The sequence below is a fragment of the Momordica charantia genome (genome assembly GCF_013281855.1).
Source record: "Momordica charantia cultivar OHB3-1 chromosome 2 unlocalized genomic scaffold, Mcharantia_2.0 BLBB01000002.1, whole genome shotgun sequence".
Taxonomy (NCBI): Eukaryota; Viridiplantae; Streptophyta; class Magnoliopsida; order Cucurbitales; family Cucurbitaceae; genus Momordica; species Momordica charantia.
In genome coordinates, this window is record NW_028275160.1 from 140,101 (window position 1) to 161,660 (window position 21,560).

Below are 21,560 nucleotides of genomic sequence, written 5' to 3' on the forward strand. Positions count from 1 at the left end.
GGTTCCTGCAATATATTCATGTACCTTGTAACATAGATATACGTTTTCACACATATGACCTACGCGGGCGTCATGAACAATATTGGGAACGAACTTTGGCTCCCATATTCAAGAGTGGGAAAACCGCCAAAATAATACTATTAATGGTCACTCTATAAATGAGGGTTGCAGATGTTGATCATAATTATAATACTTGGTTCAATCGCAATAGTAGGAGATTTCTCACAAGGGCAGAAACATCATATAATTAATTATTTGGTAATTAACATCATAACTAAATTTTTATATCACTTTATTTATCAGTATTAAACTTGTTTTCATCTTTTTTCCAGAATTTCATGCCCAATATGACTGATAGCGGTGGAATACATTTATCTAATATTACCGAAATATATCGATCGATGCAATTTGAAGGAGCCATAGTAGGAGAAGACGACAACGAAGAGGAGCTAATATGCTTGATGATGATCCAAATGACCAATAATAGAAATTATGTTAAGTCTTACTTTTTTTCTAAGAATTTTGAAGTTTGTTTTATTGTAATCAATGAAATTTCAAGACACACGATTTCAATTTTGACTATGTATTTATTTTTATGAATTTCGATGTTCGTATTTATGATGTATATTTAATAGAAAATTTAAAACTTTAGATAAGTTATGAAGTTTGAGTTTATATTTTATTATAAAAAATTTTAATTATTAAGTTAATAAAAATACGAAATACATAAAAGATTTTATTTAAAAAAGAAAATATTAAAAAAATAGATATTAAATTTTGAATATTTATTAATATAAAATAATAAACTCTTAACCTAAAATACTTACAAAATAATATAAATCGATAAAACAGTTAATTCAAAAGGAAAAAAAAACGTAGTGATGTCCATTCAACGAACGCCAACGACTGATGCATCTCTCTAAGATGAAATGTGAGTGAGATTGTTTAATACAAACATCGTAATTTGAAAGTTCATATCCCAAATATTTTGAAAGTCCCCTTTTTTAATTTATTTTAAAAATACCTTAAATTTTCAAAAAATCCGTGATTTTGAAATAATTTCAAAAGTTGAAAGTTACCTTGAAATCTATATTAGATCCTATAATAAAGTTTTAAGAGCATAATGATTTTTTTTTTCAGGATAAAAGGATAATTTCTCTTTTTTCAATTTATTTTAAAAATACCTTCAATTTTCAAAATATCCGAGATTTTGAAATAATTTCAAAAGTTGAAAATTACCCTTGAAATCTATATTAAATCCTATAATAAAGTTTAAGAGCATAATGATTTTTTTTCAGGATAAAAAGATAATTTTAAAATATAGTTAAAGTAGGAAGATAATGTTTTTTTTAACACTACATGTAGGAGTGAGGATCGAACTCACGACCCCTTGATCGTAAATCTATCAAAACGGGATATGTAGTATAATTTAACTTAAATAATATCAACACGGTATAATCGGCACCGGTCTTCGGTTCTGGTCAGGAGCTCCAATTTTTCCACCCATTTCTTCTATTAAAAAAAGTTAACCTAAATATTATTAAAAAAATACATGTCAGGAACTTATCTATATAGACTGGGAGCCTCCCACTGCGCGCCTTACTAGCAAGAGCTACAATGGAGGGAGCCTCCCTTCTCTTCTGCCTATCTTGCTATTCGTCTCCGTGCTTCAGGCCTAATTTTAATCTATCTTCCCACATTTCTGGAATATGCCGGTTTCCGGCTAGCGCAGCCGTTCCGTACGTTAAAGATTCCGTGCCACACCTCTGCGCTCAAGCCTCGCTTCGCGCTTCTACTTCTTTTCTCGAAAATTCTGTGACTGGAGAGAGCGATTCTATTTCAACTTCTTCCAAAGAAATAATACCCAAGGTCGACAAGACCGGGAGGCTTTGTAGCCCCAGAGCTGCCAGAGAGCTCGCTTTGTAAGATTCACCCTTTCCTTCCCACTTCTTTTCTTCTTTCTTTGAATTTTTTTTTCTTATCTATTCACAAAATTGGTGCAGGCACTCGGAATGCGCTATAAGAAATTGTTTAATTTCAAGACTTGTAAATAATTATAATCTTACTAGATCATTCAATCGCAGGTCAATTGTTTATGCAGCTTGTTTAGAAGGCTCCGACCCAGTTCGGCTCTTCGAGAAGCGGTTGAATGCCCGGAGAGGTAATCTATGGTCGAGACGGGTGCTCTAGTGCTCCATATTCTAATTGATGATTTTATCGTATTGGAGAATTGGAAGTTACATCTTTAACTGAAATATGACACCAACTGCTTACTTCATCTGTACATACAATTCAGAACCGGGATATGAATTTGACAAGGCATCATTGATGGCATATAATCATATGAGCTTTGGGGGCCCGCCAGTTACTGTGGAAACAGCTGAAGAGGCAGATGAGCTTTTACGTAAAGATGAAAAGGATTTTGCAATTGGTAAATAATTTTAAGGTTTTCTTACATGTATTATTTCATCTTCTCAATTCAGTTATTACTGTTTTCTAAAAGCACAATTGGGCTCTCGTCTAATATATGCTTGTCTTCAATTAGAGATGCTTTCCCTTCATACCTAGTACGAAGAGAATTTGATGGCAAAAAAGCCATCTTATTCCCTTCATAGTGATATCATGAGGCATGAGAACTGTTTAGCGCCTTTCTTCTTTTTCCAGCCTCAGATGGAGTTCATAAACAATAAGTAAACCACCTTCAACGTATAACTCTTTTGAACTTGCATACACAGACATGATATCACCTTTTTTTAGAAAAAATATATTTGAGAAAGAGAGAGCAGTTAAAGAAGTTATATAAAGTAAGACCTGCTAGCCATGGGAATAAAGTGATTACTTTAACCAAAGTAGTAATGCTCCGGAGTTGAGATAGTAAAAGTGTTAATTTATAGTGGTATCTGCAAAATAGTTCACAATTTGATTAGAAGAAAGTACACGTTGGACTGTCAGTTACTCGTGGATAATTTGATGTTTGGAAAATGAAAATAAATCTTGACATGCTTGATGCAAGTGTGGAAAACAGGATTAGACACTAGTGCATGTGCACCCCTGTTACACTAGGTAAGGGGTGCATAAGAGAGATAAAAAGATAGTTCCCGAGGAAGAGAACACACCCAGATGATTTTAGTGAATACATTGTTATGTGCTTGATATATGGATGCAATGTTTGACTGAGCAACAACCTATTGCTTGGATTATAATCAAGGGATGATAATGAGCCAAAAAAAGATGCAATATCTTGCTACAATATTTGAATCGTTTAGGTATGATCTTTAATCAACATCCAAACACCTTTAAAAGTACTATTCGACATGGATGCAAGTCATTCTTTAACTAAGCATAAGACATGCTTAAGAACTTCTGGTGATTAATGATTGTTCATCTAAGACATGCTTAAATGTCCTAACTTTCTATGACACCTATACCTTGGTACAAGCTAATACAAAAGCGTTGCTAGGTTTGATGAAAAAGACCAAGGAGGTTGGTCTTCCCATTCTTCGATGGCTTAGCCATGTAAAATAAGCCCTTACCTAATAGGAATTGCACTATTGTAGTGTAGAGTTGATGAGTCTGCTAGTGTTTCCAAACAGTAGAGATCCTTTGTGAGAATAGAGATGACAATAGAGTAGAGTAGGGTTGGGAATGTCCTCCCTATTCCCAACCAGGCTAGGAATTTTAATACTCATCCTTGGACCCTAGGCCATTATTTGATTTTCATTCACAGCAGCTTTACGGATTGAATTTTCTTGACTATTTTTTAATTTTAATATATATATAATTTTTTTTTTTGGTATAAAGAAACACTGATTCATTGCTAATAATTATATAAAAGCTAAATTTCTTTATTTGATAAAATAGAAAAATTATTGTTAAAATGCTTATGAGTTTTGAATGTTAATTTTGTAAAAATACTTAATATTTTTATCAATATATATATATATATAGGAAAAGTTCAAAATAGATTTGTAATAATTGAAAATTACGAGATGCCAACACGAGCTTAGCTTAGCAGTAATTGGCACATGTTTCTGACCACGAAGTCATGAGTTCGAATAATTGAAAATTCCGAGATGAGGGTGGCAGTAGGTTGGAGGAAAGTCAAGTTGACATTTGAAATGAGGAATACATTCTTTGTCCTCGATCGAGAACGAATTGAGAAAATAGACTTCTATGCACCACCCTTTTTCCATCTTCAAGGGAAGTCGAGGTGGCAGTTGAATGGGGAAATGCATTCTTTGGCCTCAGAACGAATTGAGAAAAAAGACTTCTTCCATCCAAGACCCTACTTCCATCTTCTCATTTAAGCAATTATAGTTAGAATACTCTTTGTCATCTGGAAGATTTTCTGACTTTCCCTCTCTTCCGAACCTATATCATCTATCATATTTTTTCTTATCCCAGGAAAAAAAGAAGGAATCTTAAGAAAATAATGTGAAAATTAAAATTAAGGCTTTGTATTTTATGTGCAATTACGTTACCTTTATTGTAAATCAATCTGACGATGTATATTTCTTTATGCACAATAGAACTTATCATGACATATAGTAGTCACTAACAAACAACTTTATCTATAGCTTCTTTTTCTAGATGCTTTTATTACAGTTGTAAATGCAGCATTGTTTTAGTGTTAGTCAAGTCTTGTTTTCTGCATGACTGTACCTCAGAAGCAGCAATCCTTGCGGCCCCACCAAAGATGGTCTACAGCAAACTCATTTTACGGTAAACGTGGTTTATAATTATTCCCCTGCTTTTGGCAGGGAATGATATGATGAAAATTTAGTATGAATTCCATGTACTTTGTAAATGCTATTTATTTCAACGATGAAATAAGGTCAGACATTGTCTTCGTGGTTTTTCAGGTTTTCACGCAAACTTTTGGTTGCAGTTGTGGACAGATGGGATAATCACGTGCTTAAAATTGAAAATGTCATTCCTTCAACTTGGAAGGTCCGGCAAAGAGCATGCTTCTTTTTCCTATCTTTGTTTTCTGATTTTCTCCTCTCTTTTAGTTGGGATTCTAAGTTGAAGCATTTATCGTGTGGTTATAATACTCCTCCAGTACTGATATTTTTCTTAGAGCATATGTGCGCTGTTGGTCATTTAAGGGGTTTTAAAGACTTGAATTGGAGTTCCCCTTTTGCATGACTTGAAATTTGAAACGCTTCATATGATGATGGCAAGGATGGAACCACAAACATACGTGCAATATTTCAACCATGGGTATTGTTGAATCTCTCACGTGAGTGTTGGAATTCCTGAGCTTTAATACTCGAAGGTTTGAGCTTAGTGGTAAATATCCTTGGGACTCGGAGAAAATAGTTAATGGTTTCAGAATTCCTTGGATCACCTTTCCAGAATATTATATCTTACAAGTTCTTGACAACGGAATTATGTACTCGTCCAAGTTTGAACTTAGAAAGTATTAAGTTATTAATGGGTTTTAAAACAAAAACCTTTAGTCTTGAGAACATGAATTTAATAGTTATCTCTGCAACTGCGTTAAGCATTGTACAAATGTATTATCATTCTATTGGATTTTGTTTTTTTCTAGTGACCAAAGTAGTTGAGCTTCTCTGTTTCTTCTCGTCTTTTAATTGGCATGTGCACTTATAAGTGAACCTAAAGTTGAATTTTACGTTTTGTTAATCTATTAAATAAATCATTCCAGCCTTTATATTCTCCTTATTATCCAGACATTGCAGTTGAATGAGTCCAAAGCAAAGATCGTGTGCTTGGACTTTAAACTTCTTGAATTAAGCTGCGTATTTTCTAAGGATTTTTCTCTCAAATAAGTAATGGCGCTTACGGAGATTGTATGTCTCATGCACTCGTATATTTCAGAGCAAGCCAGCAGGACGGATTCTGGAACTTTGTATTCTTCACCTGGCTATGTCTGAAATAACGGTTGTTGGAACAAGACGTCAGATTGTCATTAACGAGGTAAATGTGTCAGCTTCTTTAATTCAAGGTTACAATTATCAACTCAAATCTGTTGATATACGTTTGCACCAATCCCTTTTTTTTTTTTTTTTTGGTAACACTGTTCTTGGTTATTGATAAAGGCCATTGATCTTGCAAAACGATTCTGTGATGGAGCAGCCCCTCGTATTATTAATGGGTGCCTAAGGACCTTTGTGAAGGACATTAAAGAAATTGATTCAACTTATGCTCGAGAGAAGCAAGAAGTAGCCGGTGCACGACTCTGAACTTTTGGGGTGCCTTAGGAACTTTGGAAGGACATAAAAAAACTTGAGTCAACTCATGCCCAAGAGAAGCACGAAGTGCCTCTGAAGTCTGAGCTTTTGGGGGTACGGGGCGGATATTAAACATGTTGCTGTTAACAGCAGTCAAAGTGAAGTGAGTTTAATGATCTCATACTTGGTGCGAGGATGCCGCAAACCACCAGTAAGGGTTTGCTTTTTCACCTGCAGGCGTGGGGATGTGCTCATTTCTGTTATATTCATAGAGTTGAGTAATAGTTTATGATGTGTGATAGAACAAGTTGTCAGATTGATCTAGCATTACATGTTATCATATACGTCCTATATGAACTTACGTTACTTTGAAATTTGAATTTAAAATTGTCTTAAAGATGGTGTTGGCCTGGTGGATAAGAAATTAGAGGGCACTTCCCTTCCATGAAAAATGTAATTGGAGTATGGAGTTTAAGATGTGTAAATTTATCTAGGAAGGTTGTTCATGCAAAAGACTTCCATTTTATTGTTGATACATAGCTTGTATGCAGGAAGCATAGCCTTTTTTGTGGTGGTTTTGGGGTGGTAATTAGATGATGTTTATATGGCTCACGGCACGTACGAGCAATTGTCCATTTTATGACTAATTGAAGAGGGGATTTTTTTTTTCTTTTCCTGAATATTTTTGTTTCCACGTTGCAACAATATAATTAATAAAATTATTTATTTGTCATCTGATTCATACTATCTCAGTATATATAAAATGGTCGCTCCCTTCCAGATTCCTTCAATAGTTTTCAACATTAAAATAAAATTGAAAAGCAAAAAAACCGTGCAGGTGCAGATGCCTCGTTCAATCTCCGAAAACACAGACAGAAATTGAAGCACAGAAATGAAACCAAGGGGAAAGAAGAAAAGAATGGAGGTATTATAATGTAATGAAATGGAAAGTTGTTCTTTGTTTTTTCCAAAGAAAAGGGGTTCTAAGGATGCGGTATTAACTTAACGAAGGAGATTCAGGAGGTGAAAAGAATTTTGTTTTTTCTTCTCTCTTTACATACAGAAAGAAATTATGTGAACATAATTTTTTGTAGCGGAGAAAATAAGTGAGAATAAAAGATAATTAACATTATGTATATAGCGGAGAAAATGACAAGGGAACACAACCGTACCTTTATGACATATCAGAAGCATGGTTGATATTTGATAAGATGAGATTTATTAAAGATAAGAATAGGATTAACATTATTATTATTGTTGTTATTATTATTATTATTATGTGTTTACTACCAGAGGACTTGTGACGCTATGGAAGCCATTTGACCATTGAATCTCCCCGAAATCATATCTTGGTCGAGATTTCTTGAGCGGCGTTATGGTAACATAGTATGAAATGCGTTGGGTGAAGCAAGAGAAAAACAGAATCCTGGGCCATACCACCACCCGCACTCCACTGGGAGGAAGCACTCTAAGAAAATAGACCGCATTCTTGTTTGGTGCCACATTGCGAAGGGTCCTTTTGATGGTAGTGGTGGAGTGGAGACGTGTAAGTGTAATGGAGGGATAGTTGAGATTGGCAACCAAATTAGAAGGACAGCAAAGGGGGGTGTGAGCCTGATCAGGAGAAGGGTTGAGAAGCATCCTGATTTGGTGCTCTGTGTACCCAAGACTGCAGAGAAAGGGAATATAATCATTGGCCGTCATGTCGTAGACTAGCCCTGGATCCAATGCTTTCAAGGGATTGACTTGGCCAGCACCAACGTCAAAGGGGTCAGATGCTTTCATGGACCCACCTGCTAGAATGGTGTCACCAGTGGAGTCCCTCCTGGTGGCTGGATCCAATTAAGTTAGTATTGGATCTGAAGAACAGCTAGCAGTTGGTTTGGTTTAGGGTATAATCTAACCTGTGGTGATGAGGGCAGATCTAATGGCTGCAGGTGACCACTTGGGATGCGCAGATTTGATGAGGGCGACAACGCCGGAGACGTGAGGGCATGACATTGAAGTCCCTGACTGGAAATTCCACTTGACATGGCCGGAGCCTTTCGGCCCCGGCCTCACTGTTGGAGCAGTTTCCGGAGGCCATGCTGCCAATATGTTCACTCCAGGGGCACTTATGTCTGGCTGCACTTGCACCAAATATACATATAACCCTAATTTCCTTTCCTTAAACGTCCTTTTGATTTTATTCTACGCGTCGTACCTTGAGAATTTCAGGTGAAAGTGAGCTCGGTCCCCTGGACGAGAAGTAGGCCACGCTGGGAGCCCCCGATTTCCCGATCACATTTTTCGCAACTCCTATCTCCACTGCTGGCAGTCTGTAGTTAATTAATTTGTTCGCGTTATACGCGCGCACACATATATATAAATATGTGAATGGATTTAAGTAAGGATCGGAAAACCTGGGCAATTCGGTAAGGACATTTCTAATTTGAGTTGCCCGAGTAATGTCAAGTCGAACTGTGGGGATGAGATCTAGGTCAGGTAGCTGCGTGGTAGGGGGCGCAGCGAATATGAGAGCAGAGGCATTGATGGTCATCACCGCTTCCTGTGCTACCTCTATGGAAGTTGGACCAATGGTGGAGAAGCAAAGCACCACTTTCCCTGCACCTGATTTACTAGCTTTCCTTATACTCGCCCGCTCGCAAATTCTGAATTAATTATTTAAGCGGACAAATGTAACCACTCAACGCAGACGTACATCAAACAGGACATATATGTGCGTGTGTGATTTGTGATTGCATTGCACCCACCCGTCCGTAAAGTAGTTGATTGCATCTGCCAGTTTTGCGTTAGTTATGCTTTCAGTGATCAAGCTGTCGCCCTGATCCCACAACGCAACACACACGAGCTGAGGTTAATTAGTTTTATATATGTATAATGGTAATTGTAAATTTGTAATACAGAATAAGCTGAAGAGGGATGGAACGTAACACGTACGGTGATAGAGATGCGGCGGTTGGGGAGAAGTATTTGAATTTGAGTGGGGAAGGTTCGATCAGTAGTTGAAGCGGCAACGCAGATGCTCCAGGGAGACACATTTTGGACGAGGGAGGGATGGGGCCCGTCGTTGCCGCCTGAGAAAACCACACTCACTCCCTGCTGCATTGCGTGGAACGAGCCGATGCCAGCGCTGGAGTCTAGAAACGGATCCAACGGCGGCGTTCCTCCTAAAGACGCGGAGATGACGTGCACTCCGTCGCGCAGAGCATCGTCGAAGGCGGCCATCAAGTCCGCCTCCGTGCACTTGCCTTGGTAGTCCTTTCCCCAGCACACCTTGTAGACGGCCAGCCTAGCCCTGGGAGCTCCTCCTCGGGCAATTCCCCTACCTAGTCCGCCTCCGAGGAAACTCACATCCTCCACAACGGAGCCCACGACGGTGGAGGCGGTGTGAGTTCCATGCCCTAGAAAGTCTCGTGGGGAGGGGAACTCCTCCGGGTTGCCACTGCCACTCACGTTCAGCGCTCCGTATTTGGCTTCGAAGCCTTTGAGATAGTAGCGAGCACCGATGAGCTTCCAGTTGCAGGCTGATTCAGGGTCGAACCTGTACGCCTTCACGCATTTTCCCTTCCAACTGCATGGAACTGGACCCATGGACCACGCTTCTTGGAAACTTTCGGATTCCGGCCACACGCCTAATCAATATGCATTTGCATGCACTTCATTAATTACTCAAATATATACTTCAATTCCCCTCCCGTAATTAATTAGTTAATTAAGATCCGTCACCTGAATCGAAGACGCCAACAACAACGTCATATCCATAGGCAAGCTGCGGCGGAAGTGGCGTCCTAGTGGGCGGGGGCGGAAGGGGAAGGCCTAAGAAGTCCCAGCTTCTTGTTGTGTGGAGTTGCAGCGTTTTACTCCTGAATACAGATATCACTACTTCCATCTCTGCAATTCATTTCGTTCATTCCAAACTAACGTAACTGAGAAACAAGTTGGAGGGAGACCATATCCATTTCAAATCATATCAATTAGTATATTTATATAATTTATTACGTGATAACTCCATTGCCTGGCTTGCATTAAGCTTGGCCGAGAATCCCGAAAAGCTGTGCTTGTAGCTGTACAACATGGCTCCATTAGCATCTTCTTCACTGCAACAACTTCAAACAACGCAGATATACATGCACATTAATTTATATTTGCAAAATATACATACACATTAATTTATATTTGCAAAATTCCCCAAATATAAATCTATACAAATTTATGTCAACATTTGAAGAAAATTTTCAGGTTGAAATTATGGTGGAAAGGAAATAATGAAAAAATGCAACTAAAATGGTCACTTTTCTTTAAGGATTGGGACCAAAAGTGACATTCGTAGAGTTGTAAAATGACTAAAATGAACCAATTTTGAAAATACTCTTAGACAAAATTAACCAAAACAAAAAATATAGGGATCAAAATAGTATTTAGAGACATTAATTCTATTTCTACGCCATGGGATTGCATTAATACATGCATTCATTAGCATTGGCTAGCTAGTAGAATCACACACAGACAGCGGCATGCAAACTCGAAACTAAAGGAAAATGTAGGTAACTGATCATATAATTAAATTAAATTAACCTTGCAAATACTTTAGAGAGTAGACAAAGATGATATTTGGAGGTGATAGTAGGATCACCTAGACGGTTGTGCCCTAAATATACTATATACACCACCTACATTTCAAGAATAAACACACATATATGCACGTTAACGTCAGGATAAAGAGATAGTATAATATATGGAAGAAATTATAAGTAATTATTGATTAGATAGTGCTATTGCTAGCTCTATTAGCACACGGTAGGAGATAATATGGTAATTTATACATGATGAGATGAAGAAGTAGATATGATCGAATGAAGGATGAGGAGAGAAATTAAGAGGCAGAAGGCAGGGTGAGGATTGTAATTAGAAAACATATTTATTATTATGTTGTTTGGACTTTGGATCGATAGTCGCAGCGGCAGCGGGGGTTTAAATAAATAATCCAAGGTGCATGCGTGTGTGGCAAGCCTATGTCTTTAGAGAAAATTTTGGAAGAGAGGAAGCCTAGAGCCTATATAGCTAGCTAAGTGTAGCAAGTGCAAGTGCAACAACACTGACGGGACTGAAATATGCCATCATTATGTCCGTTCACATGCCACATTCATCCTACTTTAACTCAATACTCAACTCCACTTAACTTTGTCCGTTCAGATAAATACGTTTTTTCTTCTTTCCATCGAAATTTGGTTTGTGAAGTGATCGCTTATTACTATTACTATTAGACCCATAGCTCCCCATAATTGCATACATTCATTCATTCACCATGAAGCATACAATAATGCCTGCTAGTCCTAGCTTATTTTGCTTTCACAACCAGGAACTTTCCATTCACTTCACGCCACCTCACATTCGATATCTTCATCCCACCTAAATTTTATTTACTACCACTGTTATATAAAGGGGTTTTCCAAACCACCTCAAAAGCAACGTATCCATCACACATTCACAAATCATCTACACCATTCAAATCTACATTACACCGCAAAGATAAATACATGTTTTCAAACTCTAGAATACACAAAACTTAGACTCATTAAATATGAGTCAAAAAGACCAACATTGAGTTTCCGCCCATGGTTGGATTATTCTTATTTTTATGAATAAATTTTACAAGTTTCAATTTATAATGTTTATGGTATATATATTCATACCTTCAACTATACCCATAAATGTTAATTTGAAAAGTACCTATGTTTAGATCGATTAATACTTACGATTCGGAGGATTGAAAAAATTCATTTATAAATTCATGAACATCAAATGTCGGATTAAAGTTATCTTTTTGATAAATAATGACATTATTTTTATTAAACTATTGTAGGAGTGGGAATTGAATCATTGATACTATGCTCTCGAATTGACATAAAGCATCGGTTAACTTTATAAAAGTTGTACCAATTCAAACAACTTTTTTTTTAAATCAACCAAACATTTAATTTTTTTAGAACGATGCACAATTTCATTAGAAATACGTGGGAAACATATAAGAGAATAAATTGTAGAATATTGTGTCCACATATATATTTTCTCATTCTTAGCGTAGTCGAACATCTCATCAACCGTCCATACACTCTTCAATATATGAAATTAGAAGTAAAGATTTAAATCTATGAGATGCAAATATTATTTACCCATTATAGTTAAATTTCTCCTTTTTTTAATCAAGCTAGTTCCACATGTGAATTGTCAATATTATTGGAAAGCTTAAAATGAACCTATTATAAATATTATCATTTTTTTTAGATAGTAAAAATTTTATTAGGTTAGATCACTAAGTTATAATTTTTTTAAAATATTAATTATTTAAAGAAATTCAATATCATTACAGATTTCAAATGAATTCTATTACTCGGTACCATGTAATTTTGAATGATTTGAAATCTTATATTTACATTAAAAAAAATTTTGGATCATAATAATCAAATTTGGTAGGATTTCATATAATTTCAAAATAAATTTCCTATTTAATCTTGTTATATTTTAATTTATAATAAATAAAATTAGATTAAAAACTTAAATCAGTAATTTTTTTTCTTTTCAAGCAACATCCGAAGAAATTTAATGTAATTTATTTCAAATCACTCTCTTTGAAAGTGAAAAACCTAAAATCATTTTTCGGGGTTTTTTTTGCGATAAAAATCATTTTTCAGATTGATTCTTAACTACTTGATCTTTTAAGAATATTACTCAGCGCCTTACAGCAGCGACGGCACGGCAAACCGTACACCCATCCATCCCTTTTACTGCTACCTCGCCGCCCGTCGCGCTACCAACTCGCCACCACTTATCCGCTCCACCAGGCAGCCACCATCTCTCGCCGACTTGCTGGGTTTGCTTCGTCGGCACCGGCATCGCATCGGTTGTCTCCGCCCAAACAGTGATCTCTCTTTCACGCTCATCCCATCGTAAGTAATCTTCATAAATGATAACCATGTAACGTGTGCTGATTGTCAGCATCGTATGATGAAACCAAGTTGCCTTTCAGTTTCTGTTATTAATTATACATTGTTCTGGAATTTTTCTCGATGGACTAATCGAACTCAGCTGGTCTTCCAAGGGTTTTGAGAACGGGAATTGGTTTATCCGTCATTTGATAAATAAATTAAATATCTTACAAGTACGTCATTCAATTTCGATTGTTTTCATGGATTTGATGTTATCTCATCATTTACTTTACCAACCAAACACAATATCCTGATTAGATCCCTCAAACATATATCCGCATTTCGTAGTGTTTTTAATCGTAATAAATCGAGTCGAGAACTAGGGTTCCAGGGTATCTCGTTCGATTTTTCTTCTTTTGAATTGGTTGTTTTTCCTCTATGACGTTGTTTCTCAACAATTACATTCGGATGCGAAGTCTTAGGAGTATAAAATTTTCTTACCAAGCCTTCGATGTTATTACAGACTTGTTCTGGATTATACTGAATGAAATGGGTTGCATTCTCACTCAATCAGTTACGAGATGCTGATTTTAATTGACGTGATATGTATATTGTTTGCTGAATCATCTTTTGGACCATTCTTCTTAGGGATAAGGTTCAAGATGGACATAATTTCCCAACTACAGGAACAAGTTAACACAATTGCAGCTTTAGCTTTCAACACATTTGGGACATTACAAAGAGACGCTCCTCCAGTTCGTTTATCCTCAAATTATCCTGAACCACCGTCTCAGGAACCTACAGAGGACAGTGCAAACATCGCAGAGCAGCCCAAGCTTATGAGTGCCGCTTTGGTCAAAGCTGCTAAGCAGGTGTAAATTATTATTCGGTGGGATTGAATTGTTTGATGTTGCTCATGCACAATCTGTAATCTTTTTCCCTGTTGATACTTGATATTCATGGGTTCCTGTTTGTATCTTTGGGTAGAAAATATGAGATTGTGATGCATGTGCCTCTTGTTAGTTGCTTCTTGATGGGTCGAAATATCAAGAAAAGTATATGCCTCTCCCTCTTGGGGAAAATTAATACTGCCATTTTTTTAAATGTCAGTACCATAGATTAACTTGATATGCATTTTATCTACCAATAAGTAACCAACAATCAACTACCTGCTTGAAGCACCCTTGTGTTGCGGTTGGAAGCGGCAAAAATCACTCATCCTTGAATGCTCGTTTGGTGGATCTGGTTAATGCCAAGTCTCAACCTGTTTTTTCTGAGGATGATACAGGATTGTCATTACCTGCTTTTCAGCTCTCTTAAATTTTACTGCATTCTTGATGGGGTAGTAACATATCAAGCAACAGATTTGCTGCTACTTCTTTGAGATGCGTACACATTATAATGCTATGATATACGATATATACGATATATACATCAAAGGAAGCAAATTTGGTATTCGAAACTCCGATTTACTTTTTCCTTCTCCAACTAAAAACAATTTAGTTTTTCCTTCCAACTTCAGATACTACTTGGGCAGCTGTGGGTTCTTGAATCGGCAATAAGCCAAAATATTATAAAATTTTTAAAAATTATTCTCTGCTTTTAACTGCCTGATATGTTTAGCCTGCTTTTAAGAACTATTGTTTGGGTTGATGTATGGGAATCTGCAATTCAACCCATTATTCGACTGAAATCTGAATCATTTTTTATTTAGAAAATTTGCTGAGATAATTTTCATTTTAATAAGTTTCTAGCGATGGGGTTGAAAGTACAATGAATTGAGGTATAAGAGAATGGACCATGCTTCATTTAAATGCAATCCAATTGAATATATGTTCCCTTTTTATTATTCTTATTGTTGTGTGTGTATATACATATATATATAATTTTTTTTTTGGCACAGTTTGATGTATTGGTCGCAGCATTGCCTCTATCTGATGGAGGTGAAGAAGAACAGTTGAAAAGGATTGCAGAACTACAGGTATAAATCTTCTTCCAATACTCTGATGTTGATATAAGACCAGAGTTCCTGTAATATTTAGTTCTCAGTGAGTTTGAAACTTGTTATCCAGGCTGAGAACGATGCTGTAGGCCAAGAACTTCAAAAGCAGTTGGAAGCTGCAGGTGTATCTCGTCTTCTTCTCGCCCTTTATATATTTACAACATGCCTAGTTGCAAATTTTGGGTCCACCATGACCTCAAAAGCATACGAAAAAAACTATTTCCTTTTGGAGATTGTTACTGTCTATGGTTTCATTTTGGTCCGAACTCACATAAGTTGATTAGATCATTGTCTGGTTTGCAACTTACAATGATTCAATTAATTTAAACTCTAAATTGCTCACCTTCTCTTCTGTTGAATATACTGATATTTTGGCATGGCTATACACCATTTACAATCTCAATGGAATCGTTTGTTGCAGAGAAGGAATTAAAACAGGTTCAGGAGCTTTTCAGCCAAGTGGCTGATAATTGCTTAAACTTGAAGAAAGCAGATTGAACGATTGTAGTTTTAAATAGCTCAAATGTATTCCTCTCCTGTAACATAATGGAACTTAGAGCAGATGTATTCATTTTCTGCAGCACTTTCTATGTCCATTTCCCTCAGCATTTGGACAGATTATAAATTATAAATTATAATGCGCAACCCTTATATCTCTCTCTTTAGCTTCCGCCTACCAGAGAATGCTTGAAGTTCTCTGAAAAATAGTTTTTTTTTTTCCTGTTTCTAAAATTATTTTCAAGATATATTATTTACGAATTCAGGGTGTACATATATCTATTTTAGGATAGAATTCATGATATTGGAATGACAAATTAATTTAGTCTAAAAAACTAGGACATGAAAACAATATAAGGAAAATAAGAGAAATTAACCTTTAAAAATAATTAAGTTAAATAATGAATGGTGTACTTGGAATCTCATTTGTGTCAACTGTGAATTTTAAAAGTTTTGCTTTAGTCTTTGGGCTAAATTTTATTAATTTTTGGAGAAATGAACCATCTAATATATATATATATAGAACAATATTAATTCCAATAAGAAATTGATTTAGATTTTTAATTAGATTTTCACTCGGTAGTATTTCTAAAGTTGATTATTTAAAAAAAAAAAAAAAAGGATGGATAGGTGAAAGGTGATAGGTGTAGCTGGCGAGAGAGTGTGTGGCTGTACGAAGTACGAAGAATGTGGTGCCTGCAATCGCAATCGCAATCCGATTCTGTTATTACAATTAATTTACGGCCAAAGAAATCCGAAGAAAACAAGTTCCTTCCAAAACCTCCAACTCCAAGGAGCAACTCAGAATGTCTTTAGCTCCACCGGCACCCACCTTGAGCTCCTCTTCCCAGCCACTTCCCAAATTTTGCTCTTCCTTCACTCCCAAACTCTTTCCCTCCAACGCTCACTTTCATCTCACTTTCTCCTCCTCCTCCTCCTCCACTCCTCACCCTCGTTCCCTTAGATCCTCAGCTTTCATTGTCAGGGCGTCCGATATAGAATCCAAAAGCGATACTGGACTCGGAGATGCCGATGCCGATGCCGATCAACCTTATGAAGAGTACCAAGTGGAACTGGAGCAGCCTTATGGGTTGAAGTTTGCCAAGGGCCGAGACGGCGGAACTTATATCGACGCCATTGCACCCGGTGGCTCTGCTGACAAAACTGGATTGTTCACCGTCGGGGATAAAGTTATTGCTACCAGGTATTCTCTGTCTTTTTCTCTATTCTTTTCCTCCTTCCTATCTTTCCTTTTCATTCCAACCTATGCACCATCAAACTTGCTCACTATCATCAAATCATCAACAATTGACCTCTCAATTTATTCGCACGCCTACCAAATTAAATTGTGAACTGAGAACGATAGCATGTGGCTTGCTTCTTCACATCCTACTGCTTCCTCTCTATACCTGCATTATCTGTACAACTTTCCAGATGGTAGATGCATGGTCAATGCATAACATTCTCTTTAAACTCCGTACCTGACTCCTTCTTTGGTAGTCAAAGATTAGATTACAGCACATGGCGCCTGGATGAGACAATAAGAAAACATGAACGCCATCTCATACTGGTCTACACCAACAGATTTGATTGTATGGTCACAACACGCTAGGGTATTAAGTGACTCAACTGCTTAAGGCAACGGTGAATTATGATGCTGATGAATTTTGTCTTCTTGTTTTCGTGTATTTTTTCCTAAAGAAAGTATGATGGGAAAAGGAATGAAAACATCTAGACTCCATGAATTTGTAATGTGTTTTTCCTTGACGCTAGGATTTCAATCGACTCAACTGCTTTAGTCAAGGGTGAACTATAATGCTGTCTGCTGATAAATTTCGCCTTGTTCTTCTTCTTGTGTATTTTTTCCAAAGGGAAGTTAAAAGAAGAAAAGAAAAAGAAAACATCTAGGCTCCATGATTTCTACACATCTCCAACAGACTTGATTTATCTTAGAATGAAAATGTGTAAAGAAAATTCCTAGCAGAAACATTTGCAGCTTTTCTTCCATGGTTGAGTATGATGAACAAAATAGTTACATCAATGCAGTGCAGTGTTTGGGACAGAAATATGGCCTGCTGCAGAATACGGAAGGACAATGTATACAATTCGGCAAAGAATTGGTCCATTACTCATGAAAATGCAGAAGAGATATGGTTAGTTATTAACCATACTCAACACATCAATTATGAACAGAAGTACAAAAAAATATTAACAAATCAAAATAACCGACGACTTGATTTCTTATCTTAAAAATGGCTGATGACCTGTATATATAAGAGTTCCCTTATTAACAAAATACTGTAACTTTTCTATGAATATGACCCTTGTTTGTGATTGTTTTCCAGGAAAAACAGATAGTTTTGGTGAGTTAACGGAAAAGGAGATAATCAGAGCGGAAAGAAACTCGGGCGTAGTCAGTAATAAAGTGAGAGAAATCCAAGTAAGTGAATTTTTACTAGCAGCTATAATATCATATAATGTAAGATCTCCGTTTACTAGCAGCTATAATATCATATAATGTAAGATCTTCGTTCTCTTGCCTCCTTTCTGAAAGATTTTTCTCAGTTTGGCCAGTAAATAGTGTGCATACTTCGTAGGATTTTTCCCAGCTTGGCCAGTAAGTAGTGTGCAATAAAGTAAGATATCCATTTTCTTGCCGCCTAGTAATCTGATTTCAAGATAAATGAACTTCTTTTTCTTGAGCTTCCATTCCAATACTACTGCAAAGCTAGAAAACTGTCGAGAATTTAACAACCTTCCATAAATGCCGATTGAGAATCATCAATAATCAAGGTCAAAAATTTCAAGTCATTCAGCTAGAACCTTGATGGTGATCTTCTAGAGGGAAGTAACCAAAATCATGGGTCTACAACCATAGTCGTGGCAGCTTCCGGCTTCTTTGAAGTAAGACTATGTGAATCTTGTTTTTGACATTTCATAATAGCATACGGTGTTCCAGTCCCCCACTGGTCTACATGTGGGTTTGCCCCAGTTGTGGTGCTACTCTTACACGAAATTTCATAGGTTTTTTCCTCAATAATTAATGGGAAGGTATAAACTAACTAGCCTATTTCTCGTAACTTAGAACGTAGTTTTGGGGGTGGGGGATTTTTAAGAAAAGTATATTTAGTTAGAGAGCCTTTATGTAGAGTTTTATTGTGTTTTGGGTCTCTATATGGGCTTTTGAAATCTAATATATTTTTTTAACTATTCTTCATTTTACTTCTAGCCAATTGGAGAGCCTCTTAGTAAATACCTTGGCTCCATGTTGAAGGATTTCTTATCCTGTTAGTCTTATGTTTGTATTATTTTGGATGTAATACATTTTTTTAACCAAATAAAAATTCCTTCCTTTTGCTGCATTTCGCTCAAAGTGTTGAAGGGAGATCAAGTTGTTTGCAAGTTTTGAGAATTCAAGAGAAGGTCAAGGCAAGATGAGTTGTTTATGTCACGATAAAGATTTCAAGTGGAAATGCAATGATGTATGTAGTTGGAGCATCCCAGTAGACCAGTAGGCTTCGATTATGACTTGATGAATTCAATTATGCACTCACCTTCTATTTTCATTGTTCAATAAAAAATCTTTGTAACTTTTTGACATGAAAAAAATAAGAAATAAAAAAAAAGCCCTGCCCTCCCTATTTATCTATCCAAGGGATGGAGGGGCAGAGGCCTTTGGCGTCCTCTCCAATCAAGAATTAGGGCCTCACAATCATGTATTTGCAGTTTGTGGTGTAACCGCATAAGAGATGCTCCCCTAATTGCAGGCCTTTCTCTTGAAATGAAGGCTAGTTTTGTCAATGCTATCAATACACAGGAAAAACTCCAAAGACGTATGCCCTTCATGAATATTTCTCCCCACTGGTGCACTTTATGCAAAAAACATGGCGAATCTAGTGGCCATGTGTTTGTCTCTTGTGATTTAGCCTGAAGTTATTAGCAAAAGCTCCTTTCTCTTTTTGGATGGTCGATGGCTTTACCTACCGATTTATCGATGCTTCTGGACTATACCCTAACCGGCCACCCCTTAAAAAAGAAGAAACTTTGACTATGACTTCATTTTGTTCGGGCGTTTCTTTGGACGATTTGGTTGGAAAGAAATCAAAGAATCTTCCAAGATAAGGAGCGTCCCCCACATCTCTTATTTGATTCCATAATTTTCTTGGTGATATCTTGGTGTAAATGCTCCCCTATATTTCATCACGGTAGTTTTGCCTCTCTCTTATCTAATTGGAGAGCTTTTTTGTAGCCCAATTTGGGGCCCTTTTGTTATCATATTTCATATATCAATGAAATAGTTTCTTGTTCTAAAAAAAAAGTTGTCAATCAACTTCTTTTTGTTTTCTTTTTTTCATTTGTAGGACATATGGTATGGTTTGACTTCTTTATGAGAGATGGGAGTTGGTTGAAAGTGTCGTACCATGCCTCTTTTATGTAATATGGTTATCAGATTGGAATGACTATTAGGTTGTTGACGTCGAAAAGTTTTAGCCAGTCCCTTTTATCTTCTACTTTGGAAACCAAAGGTTTATCTCCTTAGCTGTGGACTTCAGATGCACTCTCAGCCTACACCCTCACCCTGCCGTTCATTTTCTTATCTAAAAACAGTCCACGTTATGCTGCTAAAGAGTTCAAACCAGCAATAACTACAGAACAGTACTGAAAAAGAAGAAAAATGCATTTAAAAATTTTTCTATATTGTTTACCTATTATAGGTGTAATTGTTACAGTTGCAAAATGCCTCGAGGATGAAGGAGCAGAAAGCACGCAGAGAAAATGACCTACGCGAAGGACTACAGCTCTACAAGTATGTGCTACTTATCCAATTTGTCCTCTACCTGTATTGTTTACTTTTAAATTGTAACCTTTCTTTTTGTTTTTTCCCCTCCTCAAGGAATGCTAAATATGAGGAAGCATTAGAGAAATTCGAGTCAGTGTTGGGATCAAAACCAGCTCCAGACGAAGCTTCAGTTGCCAGTTACAATGTTGCATGCTGTTATTCCCAACTAAATCAGGTAATGCTTTTGCTTTAATATATAAAAATAATGATCTGTACGCAGTTGTATGGTACTTGATTAGATGCAGAGTCTGTTTGGAAAACAACTAAAATTGTCACGACGTGGTCCATCTGAAACTTAGCTTATTATACTTTCTCTAGGTCCGTTTGTTTGTGAACAATTTCCAAGTTCCTGGTCAGAATTACACAAAATGGGGTAACTGATCAGTGTCCTTTTATAATTTTGGAACAGTTGAAAGCTGGGCTATCCGCCCTTGAAGATGCCTTGGAAGCAGGATTCGAAGATTTCAAGGTAACAGCCACTTCAGGTTTTGATATTCAAATAAGTATTACATACCTTAGACTATATATGTGGAAGTTGTGAAATTATTGCTCGTAATGTTTGCCAGAGAGTTCGGACGGATCCTGACCTATCAACCTTGAGGACATCGGAGGAATTTGAGCCTCTTGTGAAAAGGTTTGACGAGTCGTTTATCAATGAGAATGCCATCAATGCCATTAAATCGCTATTCGGCTTCAATAAATAATAAACAAACTCGTCTATAGCAACCTTTTATAAAACAATCCAAATTCGTGTGTCAAGTATTCAAAAAGCTTCTTTGTATCGTTCCAATTTTATTAGATGTCCCTGAAGAGACAAGTATTCAAAAAGCTTCTGGCTTTGGCTTTTAGATGGGTAACATAAGAATTTCAATGTAATTCGTTCTCAAAATCTTTATTTGTGCGTTCTGTTAACGATATGCACAATGAAAAACTGTTGCAAGAAAGCTGTTTGTGTCTAATTAGTCCCGAGATAGCCATCTGATTGGAAGCTGAAACTTCATTCACATTATAAAAGTACCGAATTGACAACTAAGAACACAACTTCCCTCACTGTCGAACATAATTCTGCTTACAATTGCCGAGCAAGATCGCAC

The 21,560-nt window shown here is 36.7% G+C and overlaps 4 protein-coding genes across 8 annotated transcripts; 3 read left to right on the forward strand and 1 right to left on the reverse strand.

The window, feature by feature from the left end:
• The first annotated feature begins 1,554 nt into the window (after window positions 1-1,554).
• LOC111021236 (antitermination NusB domain-containing protein) lies at window positions 1,555-6,732 on the forward strand. 3 transcript variants are annotated; one of them, XM_088120795.1, is made up of 7 exons: window positions 1,567-1,922; window positions 2,085-2,161; window positions 2,297-2,431; window positions 4,629-4,722; window positions 4,863-4,950; window positions 5,845-5,943; window positions 6,066-6,732. In XM_088120795.1, exons 1-7 carry the CDS (start codon window positions 1,618-1,620, stop codon window positions 6,207-6,209), a joined length of 942 nt encoding a protein of 313 aa, XP_087976921.1. In that variant the 5' UTR covers window positions 1,567-1,617; the 3' UTR covers window positions 6,210-6,732. The 3 variants fall into 3 exon arrangements, with proteins under 3 accessions (XP_087976922.1, XP_087976921.1, XP_022153810.1); XM_022298118.2 differs by having other exon boundaries at window positions 1,570-1,922; window positions 4,668-4,722; XM_088120796.1 differs by lacking the exons at window positions 5,845-5,943; window positions 6,066-6,732 and adding an exon at window positions 5,697-5,838 and having other exon boundaries at window positions 1,555-1,922.
• A 572-nt stretch (window positions 6,733-7,304) lies between these two features.
• UNE17 (Subtilisin-like serine endopeptidase family protein) lies at window positions 7,305-11,126 on the reverse strand. Of its 2 annotated transcripts, XM_088120794.1 has the most exons (10): window positions 11,024-11,126; window positions 10,776-10,870; window positions 10,200-10,297; window positions 9,927-10,091; window positions 9,138-9,832; window positions 8,951-9,021; window positions 8,600-8,848; window positions 8,401-8,515; window positions 8,102-8,321; window positions 7,305-8,029 (listed from the first exon to the last, which is right to left on the reverse strand). In XM_088120794.1, the coding sequence occupies exons 1-10, from the start codon at window positions 11,114-11,116 to the stop codon at window positions 7,473-7,475; spliced, it is 2,358 nt and encodes a 785-aa protein (XP_087976920.1). In that variant the 5' UTR covers window positions 11,117-11,126; the 3' UTR covers window positions 7,305-7,472. The 2 variants fall into 2 exon arrangements, with proteins under 2 accessions (XP_087976920.1, XP_087976919.1); XM_088120793.1 differs by having other exon boundaries at window positions 8,401-8,848.
• A 1,769-nt stretch (window positions 11,127-12,895) lies between these two features.
• On the forward strand, window positions 12,896-15,785 carry MED21 (mediator 21). 2 transcript variants are annotated; one of them, XM_022298038.2, is made up of 5 exons: window positions 12,897-13,147; window positions 13,775-13,998; window positions 15,030-15,107; window positions 15,199-15,250; window positions 15,550-15,785. In XM_022298038.2, exons 2-5 carry the CDS (start codon window positions 13,789-13,791, stop codon window positions 15,624-15,626), a joined length of 417 nt encoding a protein of 138 aa, XP_022153730.1. In that variant the 5' UTR covers window positions 12,897-13,147; window positions 13,775-13,788; the 3' UTR covers window positions 15,627-15,785. The 2 variants fall into 2 exon arrangements, with proteins under 2 accessions (XP_087976621.1, XP_022153730.1); XM_088120495.1 differs by lacking the exon at window positions 15,550-15,785 and having other exon boundaries at window positions 12,896-13,147; window positions 15,199-15,470.
• A 574-nt stretch (window positions 15,786-16,359) lies between these two features.
• Window positions 16,360-21,410, forward strand: ZKT (protein containing PDZ domain, a K-box domain, and a TPR region). Its single transcript, XM_022298123.2, has 7 exons — window positions 16,360-16,830; window positions 17,673-17,779; window positions 17,972-18,066; window positions 20,357-20,433; window positions 20,521-20,641; window positions 20,876-20,935; window positions 21,033-21,410. The coding sequence occupies exons 1-7, from the start codon at window positions 16,433-16,435 to the stop codon at window positions 21,168-21,170; spliced, it is 996 nt and encodes a 331-aa protein (XP_022153815.1). The 5' UTR covers window positions 16,360-16,432; the 3' UTR covers window positions 21,171-21,410.
• Window positions 21,411-21,560: the final 150 nt, after the last annotated feature.

What these genes read in the sequence shown, in the direction of transcription:
- LOC111021236 (XM_088120795.1), top strand. Translation starts at nt 1,618, where the DNA reads ATGGAGGGAGCCTCCCTTCTCTTCTGCCTATCTTGCTATTCGTCTCCG. An exon ending in GCGGTTGAATGCCCGGAGAG is followed by an intron (nt 2,162 to 2,296) that starts GTAATCTATGGT and finishes CATACAATTCAG; the next exon opens with AACCGGGATATGAATTTGAC. An exon ending in TGAAAAGGATTTTGCAATTG is followed by an intron (nt 2,432 to 4,628) that starts GTAAATAATTTT and finishes GCATTGTTTTAG; the next exon opens with TGTTAGTCAAGTCTTGTTTT.
- UNE17 (XM_088120793.1), bottom strand. Translation starts at nt 11,116, where the DNA reads ATGTTTTCTAATTACAATCCTCACCCTGCCTTCTGCCTCTTAATTTCT. An exon ending in CTACTTCTTCATCTCATCAT is followed by an intron (nt 10,871 to 11,023) that starts GTATAAATTACC and finishes CTTGAAATGTAG; the next exon opens with GTGGTGTATATAGTATATTT. An exon ending in TGTTGGCGTCTTCGATTCAG is followed by an intron (nt 9,833 to 9,926) that starts GTGACGGATCTT and finishes CATATTGATTAG; the next exon opens with GCGTGTGGCCGGAATCCGAA.
- MED21 (XM_088120495.1), top strand. Translation starts at nt 13,789, where the DNA reads ATGGACATAATTTCCCAACTACAGGAACAAGTTAACACAATTGCAGCT. An exon ending in TGGTCAAAGCTGCTAAGCAG is followed by an intron (nt 13,999 to 15,029) that starts GTGTAAATTATT and finishes TTTTTGGCACAG; the next exon opens with TTTGATGTATTGGTCGCAGC. An exon ending in AAAGGATTGCAGAACTACAG is followed by an intron (nt 15,108 to 15,198) that starts GTATAAATCTTC and finishes CTTGTTATCCAG; the next exon opens with GCTGAGAACGATGCTGTAGG.
- ZKT (XM_022298123.2), top strand. Translation starts at nt 16,433, where the DNA reads ATGTCTTTAGCTCCACCGGCACCCACCTTGAGCTCCTCTTCCCAGCCA. An exon ending in GATAAAGTTATTGCTACCAG is followed by an intron (nt 16,831 to 17,672) that starts GTATTCTCTGTC and finishes ACATCAATGCAG; the next exon opens with TGCAGTGTTTGGGACAGAAA. An exon ending in GAAAATGCAGAAGAGATATG is followed by an intron (nt 17,780 to 17,971) that starts GTTAGTTATTAA and finishes ATTGTTTTCCAG; the next exon opens with GAAAAACAGATAGTTTTGGT.